Source organism: Cygnus atratus, chromosome 21 (genome assembly GCF_013377495.2).
Source record: "Cygnus atratus isolate AKBS03 ecotype Queensland, Australia chromosome 21, CAtr_DNAZoo_HiC_assembly, whole genome shotgun sequence".
Classification (NCBI taxonomy): domain Eukaryota; kingdom Metazoa; phylum Chordata; class Aves; order Anseriformes; family Anatidae; genus Cygnus; species Cygnus atratus.
In genome coordinates, this window is record NC_066382.1 from 1,791,407 (window position 1) to 1,815,821 (window position 24,415).

General features: G+C 44.6%; 3 protein-coding genes across 4 annotated transcripts in view; 2 read left to right on the forward strand and 1 right to left on the reverse strand.

Moving 5' to 3' along the window:
• The window catches only part of LOC118253316 (transcription factor HES-5-like), a 20,829-nt gene extending 13,454 nt beyond the window's left edge, over nucleotides 1–7,375 (reverse strand). For both annotated transcript variants that reach the window (XM_035557545.1, XM_035557544.1), the window contains exon 1: nucleotides 7,242–7,375. The gene's annotated coding sequence lies outside the window, so the exon portion shown is untranslated. The remainder of the gene's footprint in view (nucleotides 1–7,241) is intronic.
• Nucleotides 5,231–5,920, forward strand: LOC118253317 (transcription factor HES-5-like). The gene is made up of 3 exons (XM_035557546.1): nucleotides 5,231–5,284; nucleotides 5,411–5,576; nucleotides 5,667–5,920. Exons 1-3 carry the CDS (start codon nucleotides 5,231–5,233, stop codon nucleotides 5,918–5,920), a joined length of 474 nt encoding a protein of 157 aa, XP_035413439.1.
• The window catches only part of PANK4 (pantothenate kinase 4 (inactive)), a 22,329-nt gene continuing 5,151 nt past the window's right edge, over nucleotides 7,238–24,415 (forward strand). Inside the window, exons 1-13 of the mRNA XM_035557542.2 lie at nucleotides 7,238–7,399; nucleotides 9,924–10,006; nucleotides 10,755–10,963; nucleotides 12,966–13,149; nucleotides 13,677–13,769; nucleotides 15,557–15,710; nucleotides 16,687–16,868; nucleotides 18,365–18,446; nucleotides 19,613–19,713; nucleotides 20,586–20,741; nucleotides 20,924–21,036; nucleotides 21,554–21,641; nucleotides 23,587–23,738. Coding sequence (XP_035413435.1) covers nucleotides 7,279–7,399; nucleotides 9,924–10,006; nucleotides 10,755–10,963; nucleotides 12,966–13,149; nucleotides 13,677–13,769; nucleotides 15,557–15,710; nucleotides 16,687–16,868; nucleotides 18,365–18,446; nucleotides 19,613–19,713; nucleotides 20,586–20,741; nucleotides 20,924–21,036; nucleotides 21,554–21,641; nucleotides 23,587–23,738 — 1,718 coding nt within the window. The 5' untranslated portion in view covers nucleotides 7,238–7,278. The remainder of the gene's footprint in view (nucleotides 7,400–9,923; nucleotides 10,007–10,754; nucleotides 10,964–12,965; nucleotides 13,150–13,676; nucleotides 13,770–15,556; nucleotides 15,711–16,686; nucleotides 16,869–18,364; nucleotides 18,447–19,612; nucleotides 19,714–20,585; nucleotides 20,742–20,923; nucleotides 21,037–21,553; nucleotides 21,642–23,586; nucleotides 23,739–24,415) is intronic.

The following is a 24,415-nucleotide window of genomic DNA, read 5'->3' on the forward strand; positions in this document are numbered from 1 at the left end:
TATCTTAGGTGAGGGCTGGGGAGGAAGGCAGGCAGTAAGTACTGTGTAAGCATTCACTGAACATGCTAACGAGCTTAAAAAGCTTTTATAAAGTTGTGATGTGTTCATCCTGTGTGATGCCCAACTTTGGTGTCTTCGCTGTACAATACAATAAAAACAGTTTGAGTCCTTAAGCCTTTGGTTTGAAATGATTAAAATGGATAACGTCCCGGGACTAGGAGCTGCACGTAGACCCCGCAGTGGGGCAGCTAGCAGGAGCTGTCATTTCTTCAGCCCCTCACCCCAGTATTTGTGAAATTCACTTGGCAGAACAGGGTTTCAGATCCTGCAAAGAAGCAACCCCCGGAAAAGCTAACAAAAATAAAGATGGAGGTGAAGGTGAAGCGGCACACTGAGCGGCGTGGCCCCAGGTACTTAACAGCAGCCTGTTCGGACCGCAGCAAATCACTGCTTTCACAACCAGCTTATTTCCCCCATTCCCCACTGATCCGCTCACCAACCTGAGCCCAGCCTTAGGTTTTCTGTCCAATTAAGAGGTGATAACATGCAAAGCTCCTAATGACTTCCACGGTTTGGCACCTGACCGTACTTGGGGATCTTACCCTTCTCCTTGAATCCACAGTGGGGTGAGCTAGTCGTTGTCTCAGCGAGCACCTTCTGTTACCTAAATGTGGTTTATTTTTTTTAAGCTGAAGTGAAAGCTACCCACGTATGGCTAAAAGAACACACAATTTGATAGCGATCAAAGATTAAAACAGCATTTCCTCTCCCAAGTTATTTCCCCATAATCTTTTCTTCAGGGATGTTGCTCTCTTCCTCTGACACCCACCTAAGGGTCCAAAACACGCCTCGGAGCCGAGAAGCTCCACCAGGCTTCAGAGGGTTTCTACCCAGCCTGTTGAAGAGGTGGCTTCTCTGCCAATTTTACACCATCCTCCCTTGATGTTTTCACCCCACCCCAATCCAGAAAACAAACCTGCCATATCCTCTTAAGGGGAGATTTACCAGAGGCTGCCTACGCGGCTCGCACCAGCTGGGCGACCCACGGCAAGGGATTTGATTTGCAGCAGCACGATTCCTCTCTCCTGAGGGTGGTGAGAGCTGCACGCTGGTGAGGCGAGGAAGATGAGCACCTGTCCAAAAGGATGCGCTTGTCCTCCTCCCACACAGCTACACAGAGAGACCGGGCAAGGTGAGTGAGCAAACGGGTTCAGAAGGTAGAAGCAGGAAGAAAAGCCCGAGAAGGGGTTCCTCGAGTCGCCCCAGAGCACCTGAACACCAGCAGCCCACCAAAACAGCGCTCCCCATGGCAACATTCACCTCTCCTTACAAGAGTTGCCATTTCTTGCACGGTCGGGACTCTTCACCTTTTGTTTTCCCTTCTCTTCAAAGTAAACTAAACCTGCACAAATCATCAGCTCACGCTACTATTATCTAGTCACAATAACGCGATGATTTGGATATACGACAATTCTCTCGCTCTTTCAAAGACACAACAGTGGCACAGAACTCCACTGGTCAACACTTCCACCTCCCACCAGACTGCCTGGGAGGGATGCCCTTGAAAAACTTCAGTTCTAGCACGTGCTTTTTTTCCTTGAGCACAGTGAAACCTAAAATAGCTGATCTCATCAAGTGGCTGCTTACTTAGGGATCAGACAAACTCCGATCTCCTAGGGTCACCAGATCGAAGTGGACGCACACGTCACCACCTGCACCTGGCCAGTCCTCAGGTGGTTTGGGATGCAGCCCTCTGTCAGACAGGCAGAAAGGGCCCAAAAGCCACCGCCTGGGCACACTGAGCCTCTTCCCCTGCCTCGTTATGGTTGCATGGATCCCTCTGGTTCTCATTTTACCCCGAATGCCCAAGCTGGTTGAGTGCTGTTCACCTGTCCGCCAACGCAGCGCGAGGTGGGCTCTTTGTACAGCTCTGCAATCCGTCGGGAGCTGCCACCCGTGCTGCAGATAGATTTGTTCTTTCTAACGAGCTCCTAAATAATTCAGAGGAGATATTTATAGATCTACGGGTTGCTTGGTGATCTTGATAAAGTCACTTCACCTTGCTGTGCTCAACTTGTCTTTGCCAATTAGTACAAGCTTCTGAATCCCAGCAATGTTCAAGCTGTTCACCTACGCCTGTGTTTTTAAATTAAGCCTAATTAAGGCAGCAGATTGACAGGCAGGCTGGGGCAGTCGGGACTCAGGCGAAGGGCCCCGAAGCCCACAGCACCCTGACCAGGAGCGGTGGCACGGGGCCGGTGCTGCTGTTGCGTGCTCTGCCTTGTTCGAAACGCGCGGGGAAAGCAGAAAAGGGAGATCCGGACCTGCTGTTGGAGGGCAGGGCGAGGGAGAGAGGGTGAGCTCCTGCTCTGCGGGCAGACCCCAGCCCCTCCAGGGGCTCAGCACCGCCGTACAAGTGCAGCTTTTTGCCAGCCAAAGCTGCCTCCCTCCGGGCCCGGGCTCCCCAGTGACTCGCGCGCTGAGAGGCAGAGCTCCGGTCTCAGCGGTCCCTGCGAAGCGAAGGTTATGTTTACAGTTTATTAATTATTATCACTTCCAATAATTGAACGCAAAGCTGCTTATTGCTGCTCTGTCCCCTGGGGCGACGCTCCCCTGCCCCGACACATTCCCACCCTTGGGGAAGATGTTGTTCATTATGCTGATCCCACAGCCCGGGAGGACAATCCCGACAAAGCCCCTATTAACCTCAGAGTGTGGGCCTGAGTTTCGCGGAGTTTCCCACACTTTCTTCCCCATTTATGACATTCAAAGGGCCCACAAAGGAAGCGTGCCTCACAACAGCCCGCATTAGTGACGCTTTTTGGCTCCGCATTGTGGTGACCAGCAATTCCTGTCCCGATGGACCATCTGGAGAGCTCTTTTCCCAAGGAGCACATTGATCGATCAGTATTCTGCGAGCCCTTTTAGAACTTGGGAACGTTATGCTCTTTGACACTAAATAGGTGTCTTGAGAGGGCCTGTCAGAAAGATTTTAAACCATTTAAGGAAGGGCCAGAAAAAAAAAAAAAAAACAAAAATCGTAATTATTTCTTCAACAACGCCATCAAAAGCACTCGTGAGACGGGCTGACATCAGTGTAGGAAACGGCCTGGAATAAAAACACTCTGCAAGCGACGGGGAAAGGAAAGCCCCGAGCCAGCAAGCAGAAAGCCCAGCCCCAGATGTACGGAGGGCTCCTTTCCAAAGCCACCTGAGAGCCCAGGAGGGGCTGAAATGGGCACCTGCCACACAGGGCCTGAAAGCTCCTGGCCCCGAGCTCCTCCAAATAACGAGCTCTCGCCTTGGGGGAAGCTGGGGCTGCTGCCTGACACGCAGCACCCACGAGCACTGCCTGCAGATTTCTGACCCCCTAAACCCTCCGACATCTGCACCAGGCGAGGCTGGGAGACCTCCCTCTCCTCACACCTGGCCTCGTGCTGCACCCAGCTCCGTAACAGACGGAGAATTTATGACCCTGAAACATCAGCTGGGTGATATCTTGTTGCCACTACATTCCCAGCCCCCAATAATCAAAATAAATTGGAGAAAAGGAAAAAACAACAAAAAAAAAGGCACTGGAGGGTGGGAGGCTGGCTCGGGAGGTGCTATGGGCTTGCTGCCCTTCAGCCGACAGCGGGGGGAGAGAAGCTGGGGGCCGCAGCCCCAGAGGGCCGCCAGGCAGCTCGCCTGGTTCACCATTCACGTCGGACGGCGCGAGCCCGCGGTGCCGAGGGCTTCCCGCATTGTCCCGTTCACGGTGTTAAACTGCCAACAAAAGGCGTGTGCCTCCGCGGGGCCGAGCAGAAAGGCAGCGCCTGCTGCGCCATCTGCCCGCGCCGGGCGAGGGATAAAGCCTTAATCGGCGCGGGCTGCTGCAGCCTTCCCGGGCGCAGGGGCGCTGCGCCAGGCTGGCGCTACTAAAAGCGCTCGTTTCATAGCTCCAGAGCTGAAAACGGGGCCGAAGCTGCGCTCCCACCGGGCCGGGCACCTCGCCGCGGGTCCTGCACGAGGCCCCGTGCCCAACGGAGGTGCCCCGGACGCTGGTGATGCTGCCGGTGACGAGCGGGCGGAATAAATCCGGGAGGTGATTTTCTGAGCGGGGCTCGCGCTCCGTGTTCAGTGACAGGTTTTTGCCAAGCACCACCAACGACAACCGTGGTCCAGTAAACGTAAAGTGGCTCTGGGCTAGGAAAGGAGAACAAAAATCACAGCCACGGGAAGCCGGGAAGTTCCAAGGGGCTCTGCGAGTGCCAGCCTGACAGCTAGCTACAGACTTTGTGGGATCACACCCACAGCGAGCCCCGGGACATCCCAGCACCTGTGGTTATTCCCACTCACCAAACAGGGCAACGCAAGCTGAGAGAGAGACAAGAACCAACCTTCAGCTGCATCTCAGCTGTGGGTACAGGGAAACTCATTGCAGGGCTTTACTCGGAGGCTCCGAACCAAGGGAACGGCGAGGCGTTTGCAGAGCGGCACGAAATCCAACAGGACGTGTTTGGGAAAGGCATCGTAATCGTTACACGGCACGGGCTGCCACGGGAGAGCCCAGCCCGCCAAACAAAAGCAAGGAAGAGCTCTTCATGCAGCCTTTGCAGGGACTTCACTCATTTGGACAAGGGAGAGGGAAATATTTCAAGCTCGCTGCTTAGAGCAAGTTGTTTTAAGGGTCCTTCCCTTGATTTTAGTCACTTGTTGCCTGAAAATTATCTGGTACTGTATTCATCTAAGCACGGTTTAATGTCAATGAGAGGCTTTAGCCCCTCTCGTTCTGCATCTTTTCCTTTTCAGCCTCTCTTTCGGTCATGGGGACAGAGCATTATCTCTTCCTGGGATCAGTCTTCTGTGCTTAATTTCACCACGGCCTGGGAAAAGGCAGCGCATTGAGATGTCGCCGTTCCCAACATCAGGCAGAAGCTGGGCTATAATGCCGGCAAACGCTTTCCCACGTCCTTACCCCAGCGCCGTCATGCCAAGCCCTATTGTGTCGCACGCTCCCCAGTCCACCTGCTCCTTTGGGAGCAGAGTATTATCCCCAGGCAATTCACAGTCAATTTACCATGCTGTAATAGATGCTGGCCCTATTGTCCCGCGGCATGCCTGGATTGGCTATTGACTGTGGGAAACTCGGAGAAGCTTCGGCCCCAGACATTTGTATGCAGCTATCGCGTATAAATAGAGGAGCTCTCCCTGCCTTCCCCAGCGGCCCTGCAGCCAGCCACGCGGGGTCATGGCACCCAGCGCTCTCTCCCTGGAAATCCTAACACCCAAAGAGAAGAACAGGGTAAGTAGCCGCTCTCTGACCGCAAGGGCTTGTAGATGAGAAGGGCTGAACCGCTTCAGCAGCGGGTTATACAGAAGTGGAAGGGGAAAGTCTTGTCGCTAACCGTCCTCCTGTTTTGTGTTACAGCTCAGGAAACCCATCGTAGAGAAGCTGCGCCGCGATCGGATTAACAGCAGCATCGAGCAGCTGAAGCTGCTCCTGGAGAAGGAGTTCCAGAGGCACCAGCCCAACTCCAAGCTGGAGAAAGCCGACATCCTGGAGATGACCGTCAGCTACCTGAAGTACAGCCGAGGTCAGTACGCTCCCTGATCACCTGCCCTTACTTTTCAGCAAACCACCAGCCTGAGTGTGCCTGTCTAACACGTCTCTTCCACTCGTTCAGCTTTTGCAGCATCTGCCAAAAGCCTTCAGCAGGACTATTGCGAAGGGTACGCCTGGTGCCTCAAGGAAGCTCTGCAATTCCTCTCTCTCCATTCGGCAAACACAGAGACCCAGATGAAGCTGATCTGCCATTTCCAGAGGTCACAAGCAGTGCCCAAGGACTCGGGTTCTTCTTCTGCACCTGCTTCCAGCCACCAGCCCTCTGCAAAACAAGCACCGGCGAAACCCTCCTGCAACCTCTGGAGGCCTTGGTAGGCCGAGAGCATGCTTACCACCCGGCCTGGACGTTGGCTCGTTTTCCAGAGGAGACCGTGACTTGCTATAGAAGTCCCCCAGCTCCTCTCCTATGAGTAGGGAAGAATGTTTTCCTTTTACAGAGCACTACGGTGCTTGGATGCCTCCCTCCCTTCTTCCAGAAGGACTGCAACGATCCCACCACGTGGAGAGAAAGTAATTCTGTAGGAATGCGAGACGTAACCCTCCTGCTAGGAGGAGCGAGCGGTTCAGAGAGGAATGCCGCCGGTTCTTAACCTTAGTGAGGTTGCCCGGGTACTTCTGGTCAGAAAGCTGTGCCTCCCGAGATGCTCGGGCTAGCGTTTTCAGGGGTGTCCGCCTAGCGGGAGCCCTTCCCTGCCCCCTGAGACCCCTGAGGTCCACCAGACACCTCTGAAAACCTAGCTCTCTCGGGGTGCCGTGAGGGTTCTATGATATTTGTAGACCGTACCGAGTGTGCTCTGAAAATGGTCGAACCATCACCCAAACGACGTAGAGGAAATTCCTCGGGATGTCTTGCTCACAAAGCCAGGGTACTGCTTGTGAGGTGCAGGATGCGTACGCCTTTTATAAAGGCAACAGCTCATGTTTATGTCCTTATAGGAAAGGAAGTTACGGCTGTGCTGTCGATTTTGCAATAAATATTTATCCAAGTCTTTTATGAAAGGCAGGTGTACAAATTATATTTACTGTTGGGTACCCTACCCCCAGGGCAGGATGTAAATTCAGTACAACCCGCGGATGCTCTGACACGTTGTATGTGAGACGCACCAACCGCGTAACCCATGACAGAAACCGCTGTGACCTTCAGAAGTTGCACAAACTTTCACTGGCACGAAAATAAATAAAAATCTGGCTAAGAACGACTTGCTGGCTTCATTGTGTGGTTTGCGGGGATTGTTTCTCCGCGGTGCCGGGCTTTGGGGGCTGGAGGAGGAGAGGCCGGGCTCGGGGAGGGCAGCACCACACCGCCCGGGGCCTCAGCACCTCACGGCCCCGAGCCCAGGCCCCCGGACACGATCGCGCTCGGGAAGCAGCCTAAGGGCGCTCGGCGACCCGCGTCCGCCATCAGCCTGACGCGGGGGGATTCAGGTCAGGTGTGAGGCCCCCGATAGCGCTCGGTATCTCCCGATAACGCCCGATATCGCCCGATAGTCGCCGACAGCGCCACTGCCCTCTCCCTGAGCCCGCTGAGGTGACCCGCGGCCGCCCCCGCGCATGCGCACGCCGCCCGCCGCCTCATGGCATAATACACGCGCCCCGCCTCATTGCCATGCAAATCTATGCGCATACATTTGCATACCGAATGAGCCCCCGGCGAGGAGCGGGCTGCGCTCAAAATGGCGGAGCGGGGCGGGCGAGGGAGCGGCGGTCACGGCAGTTTGGACAAGAGCATCACCCTGCCGCCCGACGAGATCTTCCGCAACCTGGAGAACGCCAAGCGCTTCGCCATCGACATCGGTAACCGGGCCGGAGCCGCGGGGGGGCCGCGGCAAGGAGGGGGCGGCGGCGGAGGAACGGGCGGCGGCTCTCGCCCCGCTGAGGGGACTCACCGGGGCCCGGCGGCCCACCGCGGCGCGGGGCTCGCTGGGAAATGTAGTCCCCTGAGGGGTCTCGCCGGGCGCGGGGTGCCAGAGGGGGACTACAGCTCCCGGCAGGAGGCGCGGCGAGGGGGGCTGCGCGGGGCACGGCGGGACTTGAAGTCCCATCACCTGGCGGCTACAGGGCGCGGGCGGGGAGCGGCACTACAAGTCCCAGCGTGCCGCGCGCCGGTCTTTAACGGACCGCAGGGGGAGCGCTCTGAGGGACAGCCCGGGGCTGCCCTTGGCGGCCGAGGGGGGCGAGGAGAGCCCGGCGGGCTGAGGCGTCGGCCGGGGCTTGCCCTGTCCCGATTCCCTTCTCCTCGGTGCCTCCGGCGCAGCGACGGCCACAGGCAGGGGCTGCTCCTCCCCACAGCCCGTGGCGGGGCCTGAGGGCTGGCCCCAGGCCCCAGCGCACCGAGGGGGTGCCCCCGGGGAGAGCCCGGGCACGCGTTTTGCTTCCATTCCATAAGTTCTAGTCAGTAAAAGGGCGTAAAAACACAGAAAATGAAGTGTTCTGCCGTCACGGCACCATGCGGTCACACTGCTCCCTTAATCCCCTGGGTCCTGCCCTGCTCTGGGTGCTGGGGGCTTGCAGGGGGGAGAACACACCGTAATACAAGGGCTTTTACCACACCACAAGCCTCTCTGCACCCTCAGAAGGTAGCTGTTTGTTTCCTGTTAAAATAACAGCTGGAATGGGCACTTCCTGAGGGTCAGAGCAGAATTAGAGCTGCAGGATTAGTTATAAAGCCTGGCTGCGTGGCTCAGCTGGTGTTCTGAGTGGATTTAAGTCTTTAAAAACTGATTGAGGAAGGGAAGGAGGTATAAGCATCACTAGGTGAACATTTATGAAGCATTTAGCTAGTGCTACTAATGTAGGTATATTGGTAATTCATCTATCAGTGCCATACAAACTATTGCATTTGAAAACAATCTTTGCAATTGGTTTAAAGTAAGCTTTTCCTCCTAGCAGAGAAACATATATATATATATATATATATATATATATATATTTTTTTTTACAAAAAAGAAAAAAACCTCACCTTTATGCAGTAAGCCAGCAGAACAGTTTGGATTTTGTTTACCAGAAACTTTAAAGCATTGGCTAGTGACCTGAAACAAGATCTGAGGGCAGGCAAGCTTTACTGCTTTTGTTGCTATAAGTGTCTGCCAGTGATTGCTCCAAATTGACCTCACTTGAATTTTGCTGGAGAAAGCCTTTCATTTTCTTAGAGGCTGCAAAAAAATCCTTGTTTATTCAGCACTATGGAAGAATTGAGAGTACTGCTATGTAGGCAAAGCTACAAGCACTAACCGATTATTTTTTCCACTTGCCTAAACTGCATTTCTTGATTTTATTTGCTCGTAAGGCAGAGTGTAGGGCCACTGCATTTAGTCATTATGTTATGACCTAACAGACAGATTTTTACTTACTGTCAAGACTTAAGTTTTAACCCAGAAGCTGCTTGTAATTATTTGCTTGGTCTTTCTTACAGCACATTCTATGAGATTGCATGGTAAAGTTACCGAGGAGGGTAACATGCCAAATCATTGTCAAGAGGCCGATTATGCACACAGATTTAAATTCAACCACATGCTAAAACTGTAGCACTGAGAAGTATGGGCCTTCTGCCTGCCTTGTACTCGTGTTCTCGACATGGGTACCAAGTCAGAGCTGACTTTCTGTATAAGAAGAGTGGTTCTGCAGTCCAGGCTACTTTTATTCGGATTTAAAAATTAAGGTTTTCCTCAAACAGCCACAGCAGCTGAGAGTTTTATGAAACATACTGATACCTTAATACAGAAGTGGTTAACAGGTTTCCCCCACTTTTCTGAAGAAATTAATGGCTTCATGACTTTGACTTTCATGGACAAATACCTACTTGAGTTAAGTTACCACCAGGTACTGTTTTGCCCTAAGAAAAATGACTTAACAAAGTTACTCAGTCTGACTTCATACATTATGCAATCACTGCAAACGTACAAATAAAATCCTCTTACGAGCAGCAAATTTGGGGGGTTCTAGAAATCTTACTAACAAGGTAAGCAAGTAGGTGCTATGTGAATCCATGCTTAACCTTCAGTCCTCACTTAGCTACAGAGCAGAACTTCAGGTTTCTTATTTCTGCTCATCTTCAGCAGTCTCCAACATGAGGTGGGCACATGCTCACCTTGGGGAGCTTTACCAGTAGAGTAGTTCATTTGGAGTTAACTAGGCAAAATCAGTTTTCCAGTCAAGGGTTCTTTGGGTCACTACAGTAGGCGCTTAGCTTAATTATATCTGGCTTTACTAGAGGAGAACTCAGCTAAACAAGAACTGTTAGGCAAAGTGTACATAAACATAAGCGAGATTGTTTGCTCTAAGGTGAGGCATTCATCATTACTTGTCATCTTCTTAACAGGTGGTTCATTAACCAAGTTGGCTTATTATTCGACTGTGCAGCACAAAGTGGCAAGAGTGAGATCCTTTGATCATTCTGGAAAGGTGAGAACTGCATCAGTCAATTGCATATGATACAAGAAAGGTACAGCCAGGACTAGAAGTGAAGTCCTAGGCTGGCTTTTCATAGTACAATAGAAATCTTATCTGAAACTGCAATGCTCTTTAAAATACACGTTCTAGTTTCTACTGACAGAGCTCACAATATCCTTAAGCATTCGCACAGCAGCTCAGAGTGTGGCTTTGGTTAAAAACCTTTTAGCGTATTTCACAGGAAACCAACCCTTAGCATGGGTTTGGTGGTTACTTTGCTTTGCAAGTTCAGTCTATCTCTAGATACAAATTCACGTGATTATACATTCATCATACATGTTCTTTGCTGAAATTGCAAGGCTTCAATGTTGTACAGCCCATGCATGAGCAAACTCGGTTATGTTCCTTGTTTGCACCATAGATACATATGGATGGCACAGTTAATGTTTGAAATAGTTATTTTCTAGACCAATTGGTATGACACTTGTGAAAAAACAAGTAAACATAACTGTTTCATACATAGATTTCATGCGCGTCTAATACACGCAAGAAAATTGATTATATTCCCAGCTTAAATAATACTAAGATGTGTTTAAATGGTATTTCTTTTTGAAAGTAGTTTGTGATACTATGTTTAGTAGCATTAACAGAGTTATAAGGCCTAGGAAGCACAAGTATTGATGCTTAATAATTCAACATATATCCTTGTTTCTTCAGGAAGGATTTTGAATAATCTGTAAGAAATTGTTTTCTTTTAAAGGACATAGAAAATGAACCTTTGTATGAAATATCGGTTCAGGAGGAGATTACAGCTCGACTTCACTTCATTAAGTTTGAGAACACATACATTGAGACTTGTCTAGACTTCATCAAAGACCATCTTGTCAATACAGAGACTAAAGTCATCAAAGCTACAGGTGGTGGCGCCTATAAATTCAAAGATCTTATTGAAAAGAAGTTGGGATTGAAGTAAGTGAAACTGTTTAAATTTAGTTATGGGAATGTGTTTCTTTGAAGTGTGTTTTAGTAGACTAACTTTCCCTTTTGCCTTTAAAAGCCGTATACATAGCACAGTTGAGGCAGGAGAATTTGTGCCTGCATCTTGGTCAGATCAGACTGAAGGTAAGTTGTAGAAAGATACTGTATCGTGAACTGACACAGCAGGGGTCCAGTAACAGAGCCAACAGGAAGGAAACCAGGGGCTAGAAGAAAGGCAGTAACAAGGAAGAAAGCATGGTATTATCACAGCTTTTTGTATAAAGGATTTGGCTTGCACCCATTCCATTTTTAAACTTACTCTGTATCGTAATTACAGTGATTATTTTTTTACTCTTCTCAACTAGCAGCATTTCAGTGGTGGTATCCTAGATGACAGTAGCATGCTTCTGAACTCTTGGTCAACACCCAACTACACAAAACCTACAATAATATATAAAGTGCAATAACATTTGAACTACAGCAAGTAGGTAGTGAGCTTGTTACTAACAATTTTAGTTGAGAACTTTTGATCTGTTACTCTTGAGTTGTGTTTTTTTAATTATGAGTCAGTATTTAAGATCTAAAGGTGAAATCTACAAAAGGCAGACTGTGTAATTAAAAGCCAAAGTCTTGTTGGCAAATGCTTTTTATTCTGTACCTAATAGCTACAGTTGCCTGGTTCTCAAGTTACGAAGCTTCTAACGTTTTTCCATGCATGCCCGGAAGTAAATAATTGAGGCAACATAGTAATTCATTGCATAGATCATGCCTCAACTTCATGCAGCATAGCCTTGTAGGAGATGGAATGGTAGTTTCCTGAATTTACAGCCTCATAAGTTTACCATTCAAAAACTTTATCAAAAGCCATATGCTAAAAAAAGCCTCTGTAAATACAGATAAACATATCATTCACTTACACCAACAAAAAACATTACCTGCTGCTACTGGGGAAGAACTTCAGAGCACCTCTCATACAGCATATTCCTCAGTTTCTGAAGTACTCCATTCATCTCTTTTTATACTGCTTTTTCAATATCTTTCTTTTCTGATAGGTAGGATTCTATTAACATTTTTTTTCAAACCAGCCTCAATCAGTGCCTTATTGGCCGTTACTAAGTGCCATTTAATCAAGACTAGATTGCAGTTCCCCTCTTCTCTTGTACTATGGGGCATGTGTTGTTTTTTTTAAATGGGCAAAACCATACTTGATTGGTCCGTAGAAGCAGCTTCTCTTTCCTGACAAACTTAAAGTATTCTGTATTAATGGAGATGTATGTTTGTGCTTTGCTTATGTGCTTTCAAAAAAGGGCTTATGATATTTCCTTTCAGAAATTCAGCATATGTCAGCAACAATACATAATACAGAAGTTCACAGAAGTCACTTATCTAAGTTATGTCTCATGTTCCTAGTGTTCCTGCTCAGGATATGTACAGTTGTGAAGCCCATTATTCCTGTGAAGTCTCTTTTCTTGTGTTTGGTAATGCCAGCAGTAAGCGCCTTGCAGTTGTTATAATCCGCTCTAAATGAGCGCTGAAATGTTGAGGTGGCCTTTTGTCCTTTTTGAAGAAGGCAGCAGAAGAGCAATAGAATATTATGCTGTGTTAGAAAATCGGTTTGTTCCATTAATTGCCAGATAAGTTTCTGACCTACTTTATTGTATGGGTGCACATAGAGTTGTGCTAGCACTAGCACACTAGAGAGGCAATAGAACCAAGCAAACAGGAGCAGACTTATTTTTACTGACAGCATGATTAATGTAAGATCAAAGTTACTGTGTAACTGCAGTCCAGCACTGGGCTGTGTTCTGCCACTGAAGTTGAACGTCGGTACATATGCAGATCTCGGTTTTGTGGTTTAAGAGATCTGGGCTTTTGCCATATAGTGTGGGTTAGTATCTCCTTCTTGTAAAGTCTTAAAAATTAATGCAAAGGATACTTGCTTATCAGTAGGGCTGTGAAATTTATAATAAGGTTCTCTCTCTTTCCCCTTCAGAGTAGATAAAGAAGACGTAATGACCTGCCTCATTAAAGGATGCAACTTCGTGCTGAGGAACATACCCCACGAAGTGTTTGCATACCAGAAAGATTCAGATACAGAATTCCGATTTCAGACAAACCACCCAAATATTTTCCCTTATTTACTGGTGAATATTGGCTCTGGGGTTTCTATAGTGAAGGTGAGTGGCTGCTAAAATGTTTTGTTGTAGAATTTGACAGAGTTGATCTGAAACATTACTATTTTAGATTTGTAGTTGTTTCTTCATGGGTAATACAATGTTTAGAAAGAAAATATTTTTTTTTTCTTTTCTTACATAGTTATGAATGTTTTCCTGCAATAGTGAATGGGATCTTTTTAAATAAAATTTAACTTGGTGTTTAGAGAAGTTGTTATATTAACTGACAGGACAAAGGCTGTCAGATCAGAACCATTTTTTTCTTTTAATACACTGTTTAGGGGATTAAATGTAATGTCCATAAGTAGGATATTTGGTCTAGAATTAAATACAAAGATTTCAAATACTACTTGTGTTGTAGATGTGTGGAACATGTAGCTCTGGAGAACTCACCTGATGTTTATGCAATTAAATAGTTCTGCCTGCACCAGTTCCACTTCTCAAAAACCCCACATGCTCTCATATTTTACTGTGTGTGTGTGTAGCTATAATATGACTTTCTAGACAAATCTGCCTTGTTTTATTGACAGGTAGAAACAGAAGACAAATTTGAATGGATAGGAGGGAGCTCAATTGGAGGTGGAACCTTCTGGGGTCTTGGAGCACTGCTCACAAAAACAAAGGTATCAGAGCATCGGTTTTAAGGGACGTGGGGTGATAAAAGATGTGCTAAGAGGTGGAATGCTATAACTCTTTAAATAGGAGAAATAACGATTTTAAGTGATATTTGTATAGGAAACTAGAAACCCAACATCACTGCACTAGAAAATGAAAAAAAATATCTCTTGTGGGGCGTTACGTTTTATTCAGAGAGCTGCTGGCCTTGTACAGACACAGAACAGGCAGTTCTGCAGTGGTGAGGGCGATTTTAATACCTCTCCATTAAGTGCATATGGTCCTAAACTGTTAGAAAAAGGCGGAGTCCTTGACTTGTGTTTGCATTTTCTGTGCTTCTGATGTATAAAGGGAAGCTTTAAATGCAAAAACTACTAGTAGAACAAAGAGGCAAAAACGTTAAGATGCTCAGCAGTGGCAAAATAATGATCCTGCTTGAGTCAAGGAGTTGGTCAACAAGGACGAATAATGGCTATGATGCAAAGAATAGCCTGCTCAAAGCGGCCTGCTCATTTTCTGTACTCTTTTTCAATATGAAATGCCTGCATAGTACCTGGAATAGTATCCACAGAAGCAAGAGAGAGAGCTCCTAATTATTGCAAAATATCTGGAAGTAGGGAGGAGGAGTTACACCTCTCTTACATTACACTTTACACTTCCAAGGGTTCAACACTTAAATCCCAGGTTGGTCATCTGCCAGAGTAAGGCCTGATCTAGTACTACTCTGCCTAACTCAGCTCTTAAATCATGCTGTTTTTTCCTGTCTCAGAGATCCATGTGACTTAAATATGTGCTCCTAAATGTCACCAATGTAGAAAAAGCTAGAGTTACATATGCACCAAGTAAGAAAATGTCAAAGGGAAGACCCATACCTACAATATTTTTGTCTGATGCATTTAAAATCAAATTGTAGAATATGACAATGTCAGCTCCCAATTTTCTATGGTTTTGTAGAAGTGGAAATTAGCATTAACAGATCTATAAATATTAATTATTGGGATCATGCAGATTTTGTGCAAGTTTAATTTCAGGGACATTAATACATCTCTTCACTTGTAAAGACAGATAACTGTTTGTTTTTAAGCTTTTTTTTTTTATATGCCTCATGAAGACATAATTCTGCTTGCTGTTAGCTACTGTGTTCCTGACTTCATTCCAAGATAAGAGATATATGAGGGTTCTGACTTTCATATGCTCTAATCTGGAGGAGATTAAAGGTGCTAGACTAGGAGAACTTTTTGGTAATTTACTTGCCAAAATATTATAATATCCAATCCTGTTGGTGATGCTGGATAAAGTCCTTTTTATTTATGCCTGTACAACCTACTGTCAATTCCATACTCACTGGAGTTGCACGGAGAGCAGAATTTGGCAAATTTTGCCTTATTTCATACTGCTCAAGTTTTCGATGGCATAATTCTGCCAGAGACTTTTCAGTTCTCCAGAATACTGCAAGACAGACAAAGTGATTAGTTGTGCACTCCACTTCTACTTTTATGGGGAACTTCACCTAATTACTTGTAGATAACAGAATCACAGAATGATTGAGGTTGGAAGGGGCCCAACTTAAGATCAGTCTGTTTGATAAGATGTGGGCTTGGCATAAATCTGTGTTATTAGAAATGCTGTCTCTTTTACTGGCAGGGTTGGTTCCAATTCAAAGCCCCTGTTTTGGTTTGTTGTGTTTGTTTATTTATTTTTATTTTTGTCAGTAAGGATGCTGCAGAACTCAGTTTGTGGGCAAGGATTTTTGGCTGTCCCAAAAACCTGGAGTAACTCTGCTTCTTATCCTCAGAAATTTGATGAATTGCTGCAGCTCGCTTCAAAGGGACAGCACACAAATGTAGACATGTTGGTGAAAGATGTGTACGGAGGCGCCTGCCAGACCCTGGGGCTAAGTGGAAATCTGATAGCTAGCAGCTTCGGGAAATCTACTACAGCAGATAAAGGTATCAGTATAGAAAAGATCTTCCCAAGATTTGCTATACAATTAATACTTTAGATTGCCTGTCAGCATGGATTTGCTACTTGTACAAGCTTCCTGTGAACGCTTATCAGGATGGAGAAACAGTTGCCAATTTCATCAACGTAAATGGATGCTGCCTTATCCATTTCCCTATGTTATGCGTGTGGGCTGAGAGGGGGCACTGAACACTGCCTGAGTCGCTCCAGTTACTTAGAGTTGCTCTTTGAAACTAACGAGGAGAAGAAATTCAACCATGTCCTCCAGCCCTTGGGAATCTGACGTTTGTAACGTTCTCCAGGCAAGTAGAGCTGGAAGATAACTACCAGCATTTCTTATGATCTTGCCTAGGTTTATTTTGCCTGCACGATACTTTATTGATTAGAGATACTATCCAGTACTGCCTTGCAAGCAGGCATTCAGTTTTTCAGTTTGGGATTCCATAAGTCTAGGCAAACAACAAAAATAACTGTCTAGTTAGCCCACTGCTAGTTTGTTTATGTGGAAAATACAATTGGCTGTGTTGGTCCAGAAAAAGACCTACGGCAGTGATTTACTCTAACCTGCGACTTTATTTGCAGTGTTCTAATAAAATGCTTGCAGCACATCACACATCGAGGTGGATGGATGAACCATTATCCATGTTTCCTAGAGATGAAATGGAGTTCGTGCCATTTGCTATTGACCTTTCAAGCAGACTTCTTTCAAGCAATATTTCACAGCAGCTCAGTGCTTTTCCACAGTGTTTTCAGTCAAATACATGCTGCTTGTTGTTTGGTACTTGGTTAATAACAAGATTTTGGGTTGGGGGGTAACACCTTTGTTCTACACACATAGAGACTGGTCAAACAAAGGGATTTTTTTTTCTCTAGCTGTAGGTTCTTTGTTTAAAGAAACCTGTATGGTTCCTTTGAGCATTCTTCAGCTGTGTTTAATTTTTCTTGCTATTTCCTTCTTTTAAGAGTTTTCCAAAGAAGATATGGCAAAAAGCTTACTACACATGATCAGCAATGACATTGGTCAACTTGCCTGCCTCTATGCCAAACTCCATAATTTAGATAAAATATATTTTGGAGGATTCTTTATTCGGGGTCACCCGGTTACCATGCGCACAATAACCTACAGTATCAACTTCTTCTCAAAGGTAACGAAAACAGAGATTCTCCTAATAGCAAATTCATGTGTCTAGGTATCTTCTTCTAGGAGGTTGGGGGACTTTAAATAAATAGATTCCCACCTTAAATCAGCTTAAAGGACTGCTCTTAGGTAGGTAAGGCAGGGCTAGAAGGATCTGTTGTGGGAGGGGTGAAATAAATGTGAATTGCCTAGGAATTCTCTCTGGCCTCTCTCTCTCTCTCTCTCTATTTATTTATTTTTGATTGACAGTAATTTTCACTATTTTCTTAGATAGCTGCCACTGTTATTCAATTCCTCTTGCTGACTTCAACTATTTCTTTTCACCCCCCAGGCTATGCAATGTGGGATTATTCTGCTGAGATAATTAGCAGCTAATATTGGTGGTGGTAGTTTGGGCTTTTGTTGGTGGTTTTATTAAAAAAAAAAAAAAAAGCTGTAATTCTTTCCAGGTTTTGAGGCTGTGGCAAATACTAATGATATTTCAGTAGAAAACCGGTGCAGTCCAAAAGCTCACTTACTGCTTGGTACGGGTAGATCGGTTACTGCACCTTCGCAATGCATGTCACAGTTTTATAGAACCACTGATGCTATTTTTTTTTTACCTCATCTCAGTGCTTCAAGCAAGAGACTCCTATATGCCGCTTTATTTTCCTTTGTTTCACCATTGCAGTCTTTCTGTAAAACCTTGGTTGCGTTTCAAGAAAACTACCACAAAACTGCAGCTCTAAATTCTTGTAAGCACAACCGTATCAGCGATTCAGTCTATACAAAAATCTCACTGTAATTTTTTTTTTCCCCCTCCACTATAGTTAAACCCAGCGTTAACTTTTCTGATATTATCTGCTGTAGAGCTGGCTTACTATCCTTCAGAGGAGGTCTCACTCAGCCTTGTCTAGGAAAGCTACGGGTGCTAGGGTGGGTGGTGGTCCTGTTCTCCCTGGCATTCTTTTATACGTCAACATTTAAGCTAACTAACCTGGTGGGGTAAATGCCTATGGAGAACGTACAGGGTGACTGTATATTGTTGCATGTTAAACAGCAGTGTAATGAAATAAAGAAAATGAACAGTGGCTTGAATGTGGTGGATGCGCAGTGGCACACACGTTGATGACCTAGAAATCAGCCGACCTTATATTTCCAGCCTGTTCAAGCAAGAGGAGTTGAATATTCAGGGAATGATGCGGTGGTCTTTCCTGGCGAAGCATTCGCTTCCCTCTGCTTCTGTGGTTGCGCAGGCTTAGAATACGCACCACTTCTGCATGTATTTTTTTCCAGCTGTCTTAGAATTGTGGAATGATGTATGTAAGCAGGTCCTCCTGAAGCTGTGTTTCAGAAACACCATTTTTGGAGCACCATTAAAATTACTGAATGTGTTAGAATGTAGCACAAATGAATATTATCATCTTCAGTTGTTTCTATTAAATTTAAGTGTAAATCTAGTGACGAAGAAGTACATATTAGCCATCAGGGACCATCCAATTGCAATGTTTCATATTGTGGCAGGGAGAGGTTCAGGCATTGTTCCTGAGACATGAAGGCTACCTGGGAGCCATTGGGGCATTTTTAAAAGGAGCTGAACAAGACAGTAAGTACAGCATTGCTATGTTCTGTATATGCTGTGTTCTGAAATGTCAGTGTAATGTCCAAGTTTCTCTTAAGAGGCTGCATGTAAGTTGTTGCCTAAATAAATACATTTGGCACTAATAAACACAGATGCTGGGCTTTGCTTTATATATTCTGGCAAGAACATGTTAATTTCTCACTGTTTTCCTGCTCACCTTTGAGAATCCAGCAGGATTTGGCTCTTCTCTTTTCTGCATTTCTGCAAAGAGCAGTCATACCTCAAAATCAAATTGGGGAAATTGAGTTTCTGAGAACTTTCCTCCTCTTTAAGAGGCCAGCTTCTGAATTCAGTTAATGTACTGCAGAAGACCGGCATCTCAAAACTTACTCATTTGAGTGAAAAGCCTCACAGATATTTATGAAGGATGAGACACTTCTTTCCAGCATTCTTTGGGTATAGGATGCTTTGGTTGAATTTTGCCATTTGTATTTTTTCTTTTTTTTAATTTCTTGTTGATGTACTAGCAAGCCATTCAGTACCTTACTAATAGTGGAAAAAAGAATGAGGTGGTTAATGATACTTAGTTGTAGTAAATATCAAATGTACCTCAGAGCAATGGATGTGGAAGTCATTTCATACCCACTTTATAGATGTGGGCAGGGAACCAGCTACTGAGGAATTAAAGACATTACTTCTGTAGCGTGTTCTGTACATCTGAACTTAAACTTCTAGAAAAATTCTAGAAATAACTAGTGTTTATATGAAATTTACACTATGCTTTGAGAGTTTTGCAATATATTCTGTTAATAATGGATTTATATTTAGAAATAAGGAAGTAGTTCTCTGATGACAGAAAAATTAGCCGTCTATAATGCTTTGAAGACATCCTGCTCTTTATAGCCATTAATGATAAAAAAGTGGTTTAAAAAATGATTTTAGAATTGCAATTGTCTTGTGTCTCATTCAGTTTAATTTGAAGCTCTTTAGAGGTAGGTAAGTCAGCAAGAAGTTAAAACATACCTACTGGGGCCTAGAGGGAAAAAATCTGATTTATGTATAAAGTCAAGGAGAAATGGCTTTTGCAGTGAAACAGCTTCTCTGAAGGGGTGCTGACTCTAGACTCGCGCATGGGAGTATTTTCAGTTTTATTTTCAGATTATGTGTCTCTCTCTCTTTCTCTTTTCTAGATCCAAACCAGTATAGCTGGGGAGAGAATTACGCTGGGAGTTCTGGTCTCATGAGCACATCACCTGATGTTTACCCCATGCAGAGAACCAGGAGTGGTACAGTATGTGGTTGTCTTTCCTAGAACTAGGTGCTTTCTCTTGGCAGTGGTGCTTTGAGCCTAGACAGTTATTCTAAAGCTAGTTGCTTCTTGTCCCTGGGACTGTGCTGCTTACCGAAAGAAGTGACTAACACAGCGTCCTGTATCATGTGTGATGGTGTTGTGTTGTGCACGATGATGTCATCTGTCATCTGTGATGGTTGGATGTAATGCTTCATAAAAGCAGATCACGGCTGCTACTTGGTCTTGTTCTGCCTCACCAAAGGTGGGAGAAAACATTAGTCTCCTGCCCTTTCTTTGAAGTAGCTTGGATTTGCTATCGTTGAAATACTGTGCTTGAGAATTTTGAGTCTGATGTTCCATATCTTTAAGCATCATTTATTTACTTCCTATGAAGAGAGAAATATATAACTGCACAGAAGAGCAAGATCCCAGTCATCTCTTAAATACAGTAACTCCAATTTCACAGTGAAACTGGCATACAGTAAGCAATTAGAAAATACCTTAAGGTTCTTAAATTATTCTAAGACTGGATCTGCTGAAAAGTGCTTTTGAAAAGAAGGCACTATAGTGGAGCTCAGCATGTTTTACTGTCTTCTGTTGATCAGCACGCCAGTGTTTTTCATGTCAAGTTTTTTTTTATTTATTTATTTCCTCCCTCATTGGTTTATCTCCTCCCAGTCTTCAGAAAGTAGCTTCCTGTACTTGGGGGAGAACTTGGCTTTGGTTGGTTATTTCCTGTTTGTTACTAGGCATTTTTAGACCCAAAGATGATGTATAAAACTCTTACGGATTTGTGTAGGCCTTGTGCTAGTTTAACTTGTTATGAATCAATTTCTGAAAAAGCTCTAATAAATCTTTCGTTTTTCACCTAGTTTGACATGTTTGAAATGGATAGGCTGGAGAGACCGCTTGTTAACCTGCCACTGCTAAAGGACCCATCGACCTATATTCCAGACACTGTTGACCTCACGGATGATGCCATGGCCAGAAAATACTGGCTTACCTGTTTTGAGGAGGCACTGGATGGGGTAAATGTCACAAAGGAGTTCTATGTGTGAGCGATGACTGAAGAATAAAGGGGAGAAGAATAAAAGGGCTGAAAAAGGACTGAAGAATAAAAGGGAGGGGTTGTTTTTCAGCCTGAACTTTACTCTTCTTTTTAACTGACCTAATTTGATTGGTAACTTCAGTTTTTCCTCTTCTCTACCAGGTGGCAAAGCGTGCTGCAGCCAGTCAACCAGATTCTGTTGATGCACCCGAGAGAGCTGAAAAGTTCCGACAGAAATACTGGAACAAGCTCCAGACACTCAGACAGCAGCCTTTGTAAGTGTCTTTCATTTTCCTGCTTTCATCACCTGGCTGCTTCTGTTGAGCAGAGCAAGTTAAAAGCAAACTATAAACTAACTAAAAGCTAAATAAAAGCTTTTATTAAATATTAAGCAGAGCAAACAAAGCTACGTAGGCTGGAGCAAGTTGATGTGCCAAATGTCAGGTCCTCTGAACAGAACCATGGGATCTCCCTATTAGGATTTCTCAGTTAAATTCTATCTCAGCAGAAAAATGACTAATGGCCTAGAAGTTATTAAAAGCAGTAATGTGTTAGTTCAATTGTCTGGCAACTTTGCTCTGAACATTTTCCCTCTCTATTTAAGTAGTCTGTTTAGTAGATTCACCACTTAGAGACTGTTTAACACATGTGGCATGTGAAGACTTTTAACTGAAACGTTTGTCTTACATGCCGTGACTTACTGGAATTCATCCTAATTATGGAGGAAACAGGAGAAAATACCTTTTTTCTGTTTGAAGTAGTTGATCTGTTTTCCCCTCTCCCTTTTTAAAGTGCATATGGTACCTTAACAGTTAGAAGTCTTTTGGATACAAGGGAACACTGTTTAAACGAGTTCAATTTTCCGGATCCCTATTCAAAGGTAAGTTGTTCTTGTTTTACAGGGTGGACAACGTGTAAGTTCAAGACACTTTTTCCATACTCTAAAACTTTGTATAAGTAATGGTTTATATAGGGAGAGTGCTAACTACCTTGCAGCAGCTTTAACTGGTTGGTGGTTGCTGCTCTGAGGAGAAACAGCAGTTGCTGGTGGGATGTAAAGTCTTTGACCTCTAACCTGCTGAATGCAATCGTGGTGAGGATAGTGCTAACAAAAAGTTACCAGCTTTGGTTGTGTTGTACTTCTGAGAAGGGAACTGGTGGTGTCCATCCTGCTCCTGATGAGTACATGGTGTCCTTCATCAGATGCTATTGTAACTTGCTCCTTCAGTGAGGAGGTGTTTCCTTCAGTTTAGAAGTAAGGAGACCACATGGAGAGGCTCCACTTCTGCTCATGGATAACCTTATAAGTGACCTGAGAACTTCAGTTCTGAGTAATCAGTTTACTTCCTCTTATACTGAGGCTACTACTGCAGTCTAGCAGACTTCAGGAATTTTTCTCTTTCCTGTTTTTCTCCTCATGGTACGAAAACCATTTTCAAAATTAAGGAAAGTTACGTGTAGCTTTGTGAGTACTTCTGAATAAATCTGAGATTTTCAGACAGTTGTAAAAGGCAATTGGCAGTATTACCTTGTAGAGCAGTTAACAATCTCAAGAGCTCCATGCAAAAGTCACTAATGGTATGAAGTTAATTTCTGTGTGCTTTTAGTTACCTTAAAGTGTGTTTTCTTTCCTTCTCCTGACCCAAAAAGGAAAGAAAAGGAAATTGGGGGCAGGGAGGAAGTGTCTCACAAGCAAAGTCATCCTCCCCAACACCATCGCTCCCCAAAAAGGCCTGGAAAAACAAAACAAATCTGTTCACTGTGTTCCTTAATTGCTGAGGCAGTCTCTCCTTAAACCAAACTGTGCCACTTTCCTGCATCTTGTCTCTGGGTTAATTTCCTGCTGTGCTGTAAAAAGTTTCTTGATTGCTTTTGTAACTGTTGAGATACTTTGCTGAGTTGGGTTGGAGTGTATGTAATACAAATGCATAACCTGAAGCTCTTAAAAGAATTTGTTGCTATTCTGCAGCTGCTCACTCTTTGGAGTTTATTTTGCTGGGGGAAAGGACGTGTGAAGTCATCATTTTTAAAAAATAGCTTTCCGTAGGTCTGATCCTCACCTCTTTTGTGTAGACATAGGAACAATAGCAGTGCCAGTGTCTGGTCAGAGACTTTTGACTGTTGCTCTGTTTCTACAAAGTATGTAGAAGCTTCTCCATAGCTGCACTGTCAGATGTCACATTCACTCTAAGAAAGAGTCAAAACTGTGTGAGGTGGCTTTTACTTATGTTTGCTTTTTTTTTTTGTAATTCAGACAAGATAGTGGCAAAAAAAGATGATGTAAAGATGGTACTTAATACCACTTCTACGTTTTTAAGTAGAACTAGCTATGTAACACTGATCTCACTGGAGGTAGAAGTGGAGAAAAAAAAGTCAAGAGCTTCTAGGCGTCTGGGATGATGAACCTCTTGAAGCAAAAATTAAACACAAAAAAACACCTCCAGTTTTTGTAAAACTGCCAGTGGTAAACCTCCTCGTGCAGATTACCTGGTTTTGGTGGATCATGTTGCTGCTTAAGTGTCTTTTTTGTGTGTCCGTTCTTCCATTCCCCAGTCTGCCCAAGATCTATCATACCTCTAATCTATTTTTTTTTTAAGTAATTCTTAGGCTACAGAACATATACTAGCACTAATAAAGCTTTTTATTAGAATCCCAGGAAACTTTTTTCTTGTTGATACTAAGCATGCTGATAACAGTAACTTGTTGGTCCATTAGAGGCCATGAACGTAGAGGAGAATGCTTGAACGCGGTCTTGGGACTGAGACAACCAATGATGGGTAAGAATTTTTTGTCTATAAATCCGATGTTTCATGTCTTTCTTACAGGTAAAGCAGAAAGAAAATGGCATAGCCTTAAAATGTTTTCAAAGCGTAATCGAATCTTTGGATTCATTAGGCTGGGAGGAGAGGCAGTTTGCTCTGGTGAAAGGACTTCTTGCGGGGAATGTCTTTGACTGGGGAGCAAAAGCAGTCTCAGAGTAGGTGTTAAATATTTTAAAAGCACCCTTTTAAGACACAGAATATCCAATTGTTCGTTTTAAAAATAAGTAAATAAAGTGTGCCCATCTAACTTTAATTATAGTTTGTATTTTACCGTAATCATATGTTGGTTGTTTATTTGCAAGCGTTGTTGTGGTGCAGCAAAGTTTACATTTCCACCCTTAAAAACCTGGCAGACACGTTGCTGTGAGTGTTTGAGTTAAGTGATAGAGCATTTAATATTCCAGCCTGGCTGCTTTGCTTGTAGCATGGTTAATAGCCTTGCTTTTGGGTATGTGTTGTACTTAATCTGGTACTACGTGCCTCTAGTAGAAAATACGGTGTTTTTCTGCAACCCACAGTTGTCCTGATATCACTCATTCAATGGGCTGTAAGCTAGGTTGGGTGGTCTCTTCTGATGACTAAATACTAAGTATTTTTGATGAACATACACTTCTATTGCTGTTTTGAGAGCTTTTTTCCTTACATCCTTTCAGCAGCTATGAATTCACATAAGGATATAAATGCCGGCTGTCTTAAAATATTTTTGATTTTGAAGCTCTCGATTTTACAGCTGTTTTTGTGGGGTTGATAACGTAGATCCAATAACATGGGAGATAGTCACTGCCTCACAGCTGACATTCAGCTCTTCCTTTCCCTTTCTGCATCTTTAAGG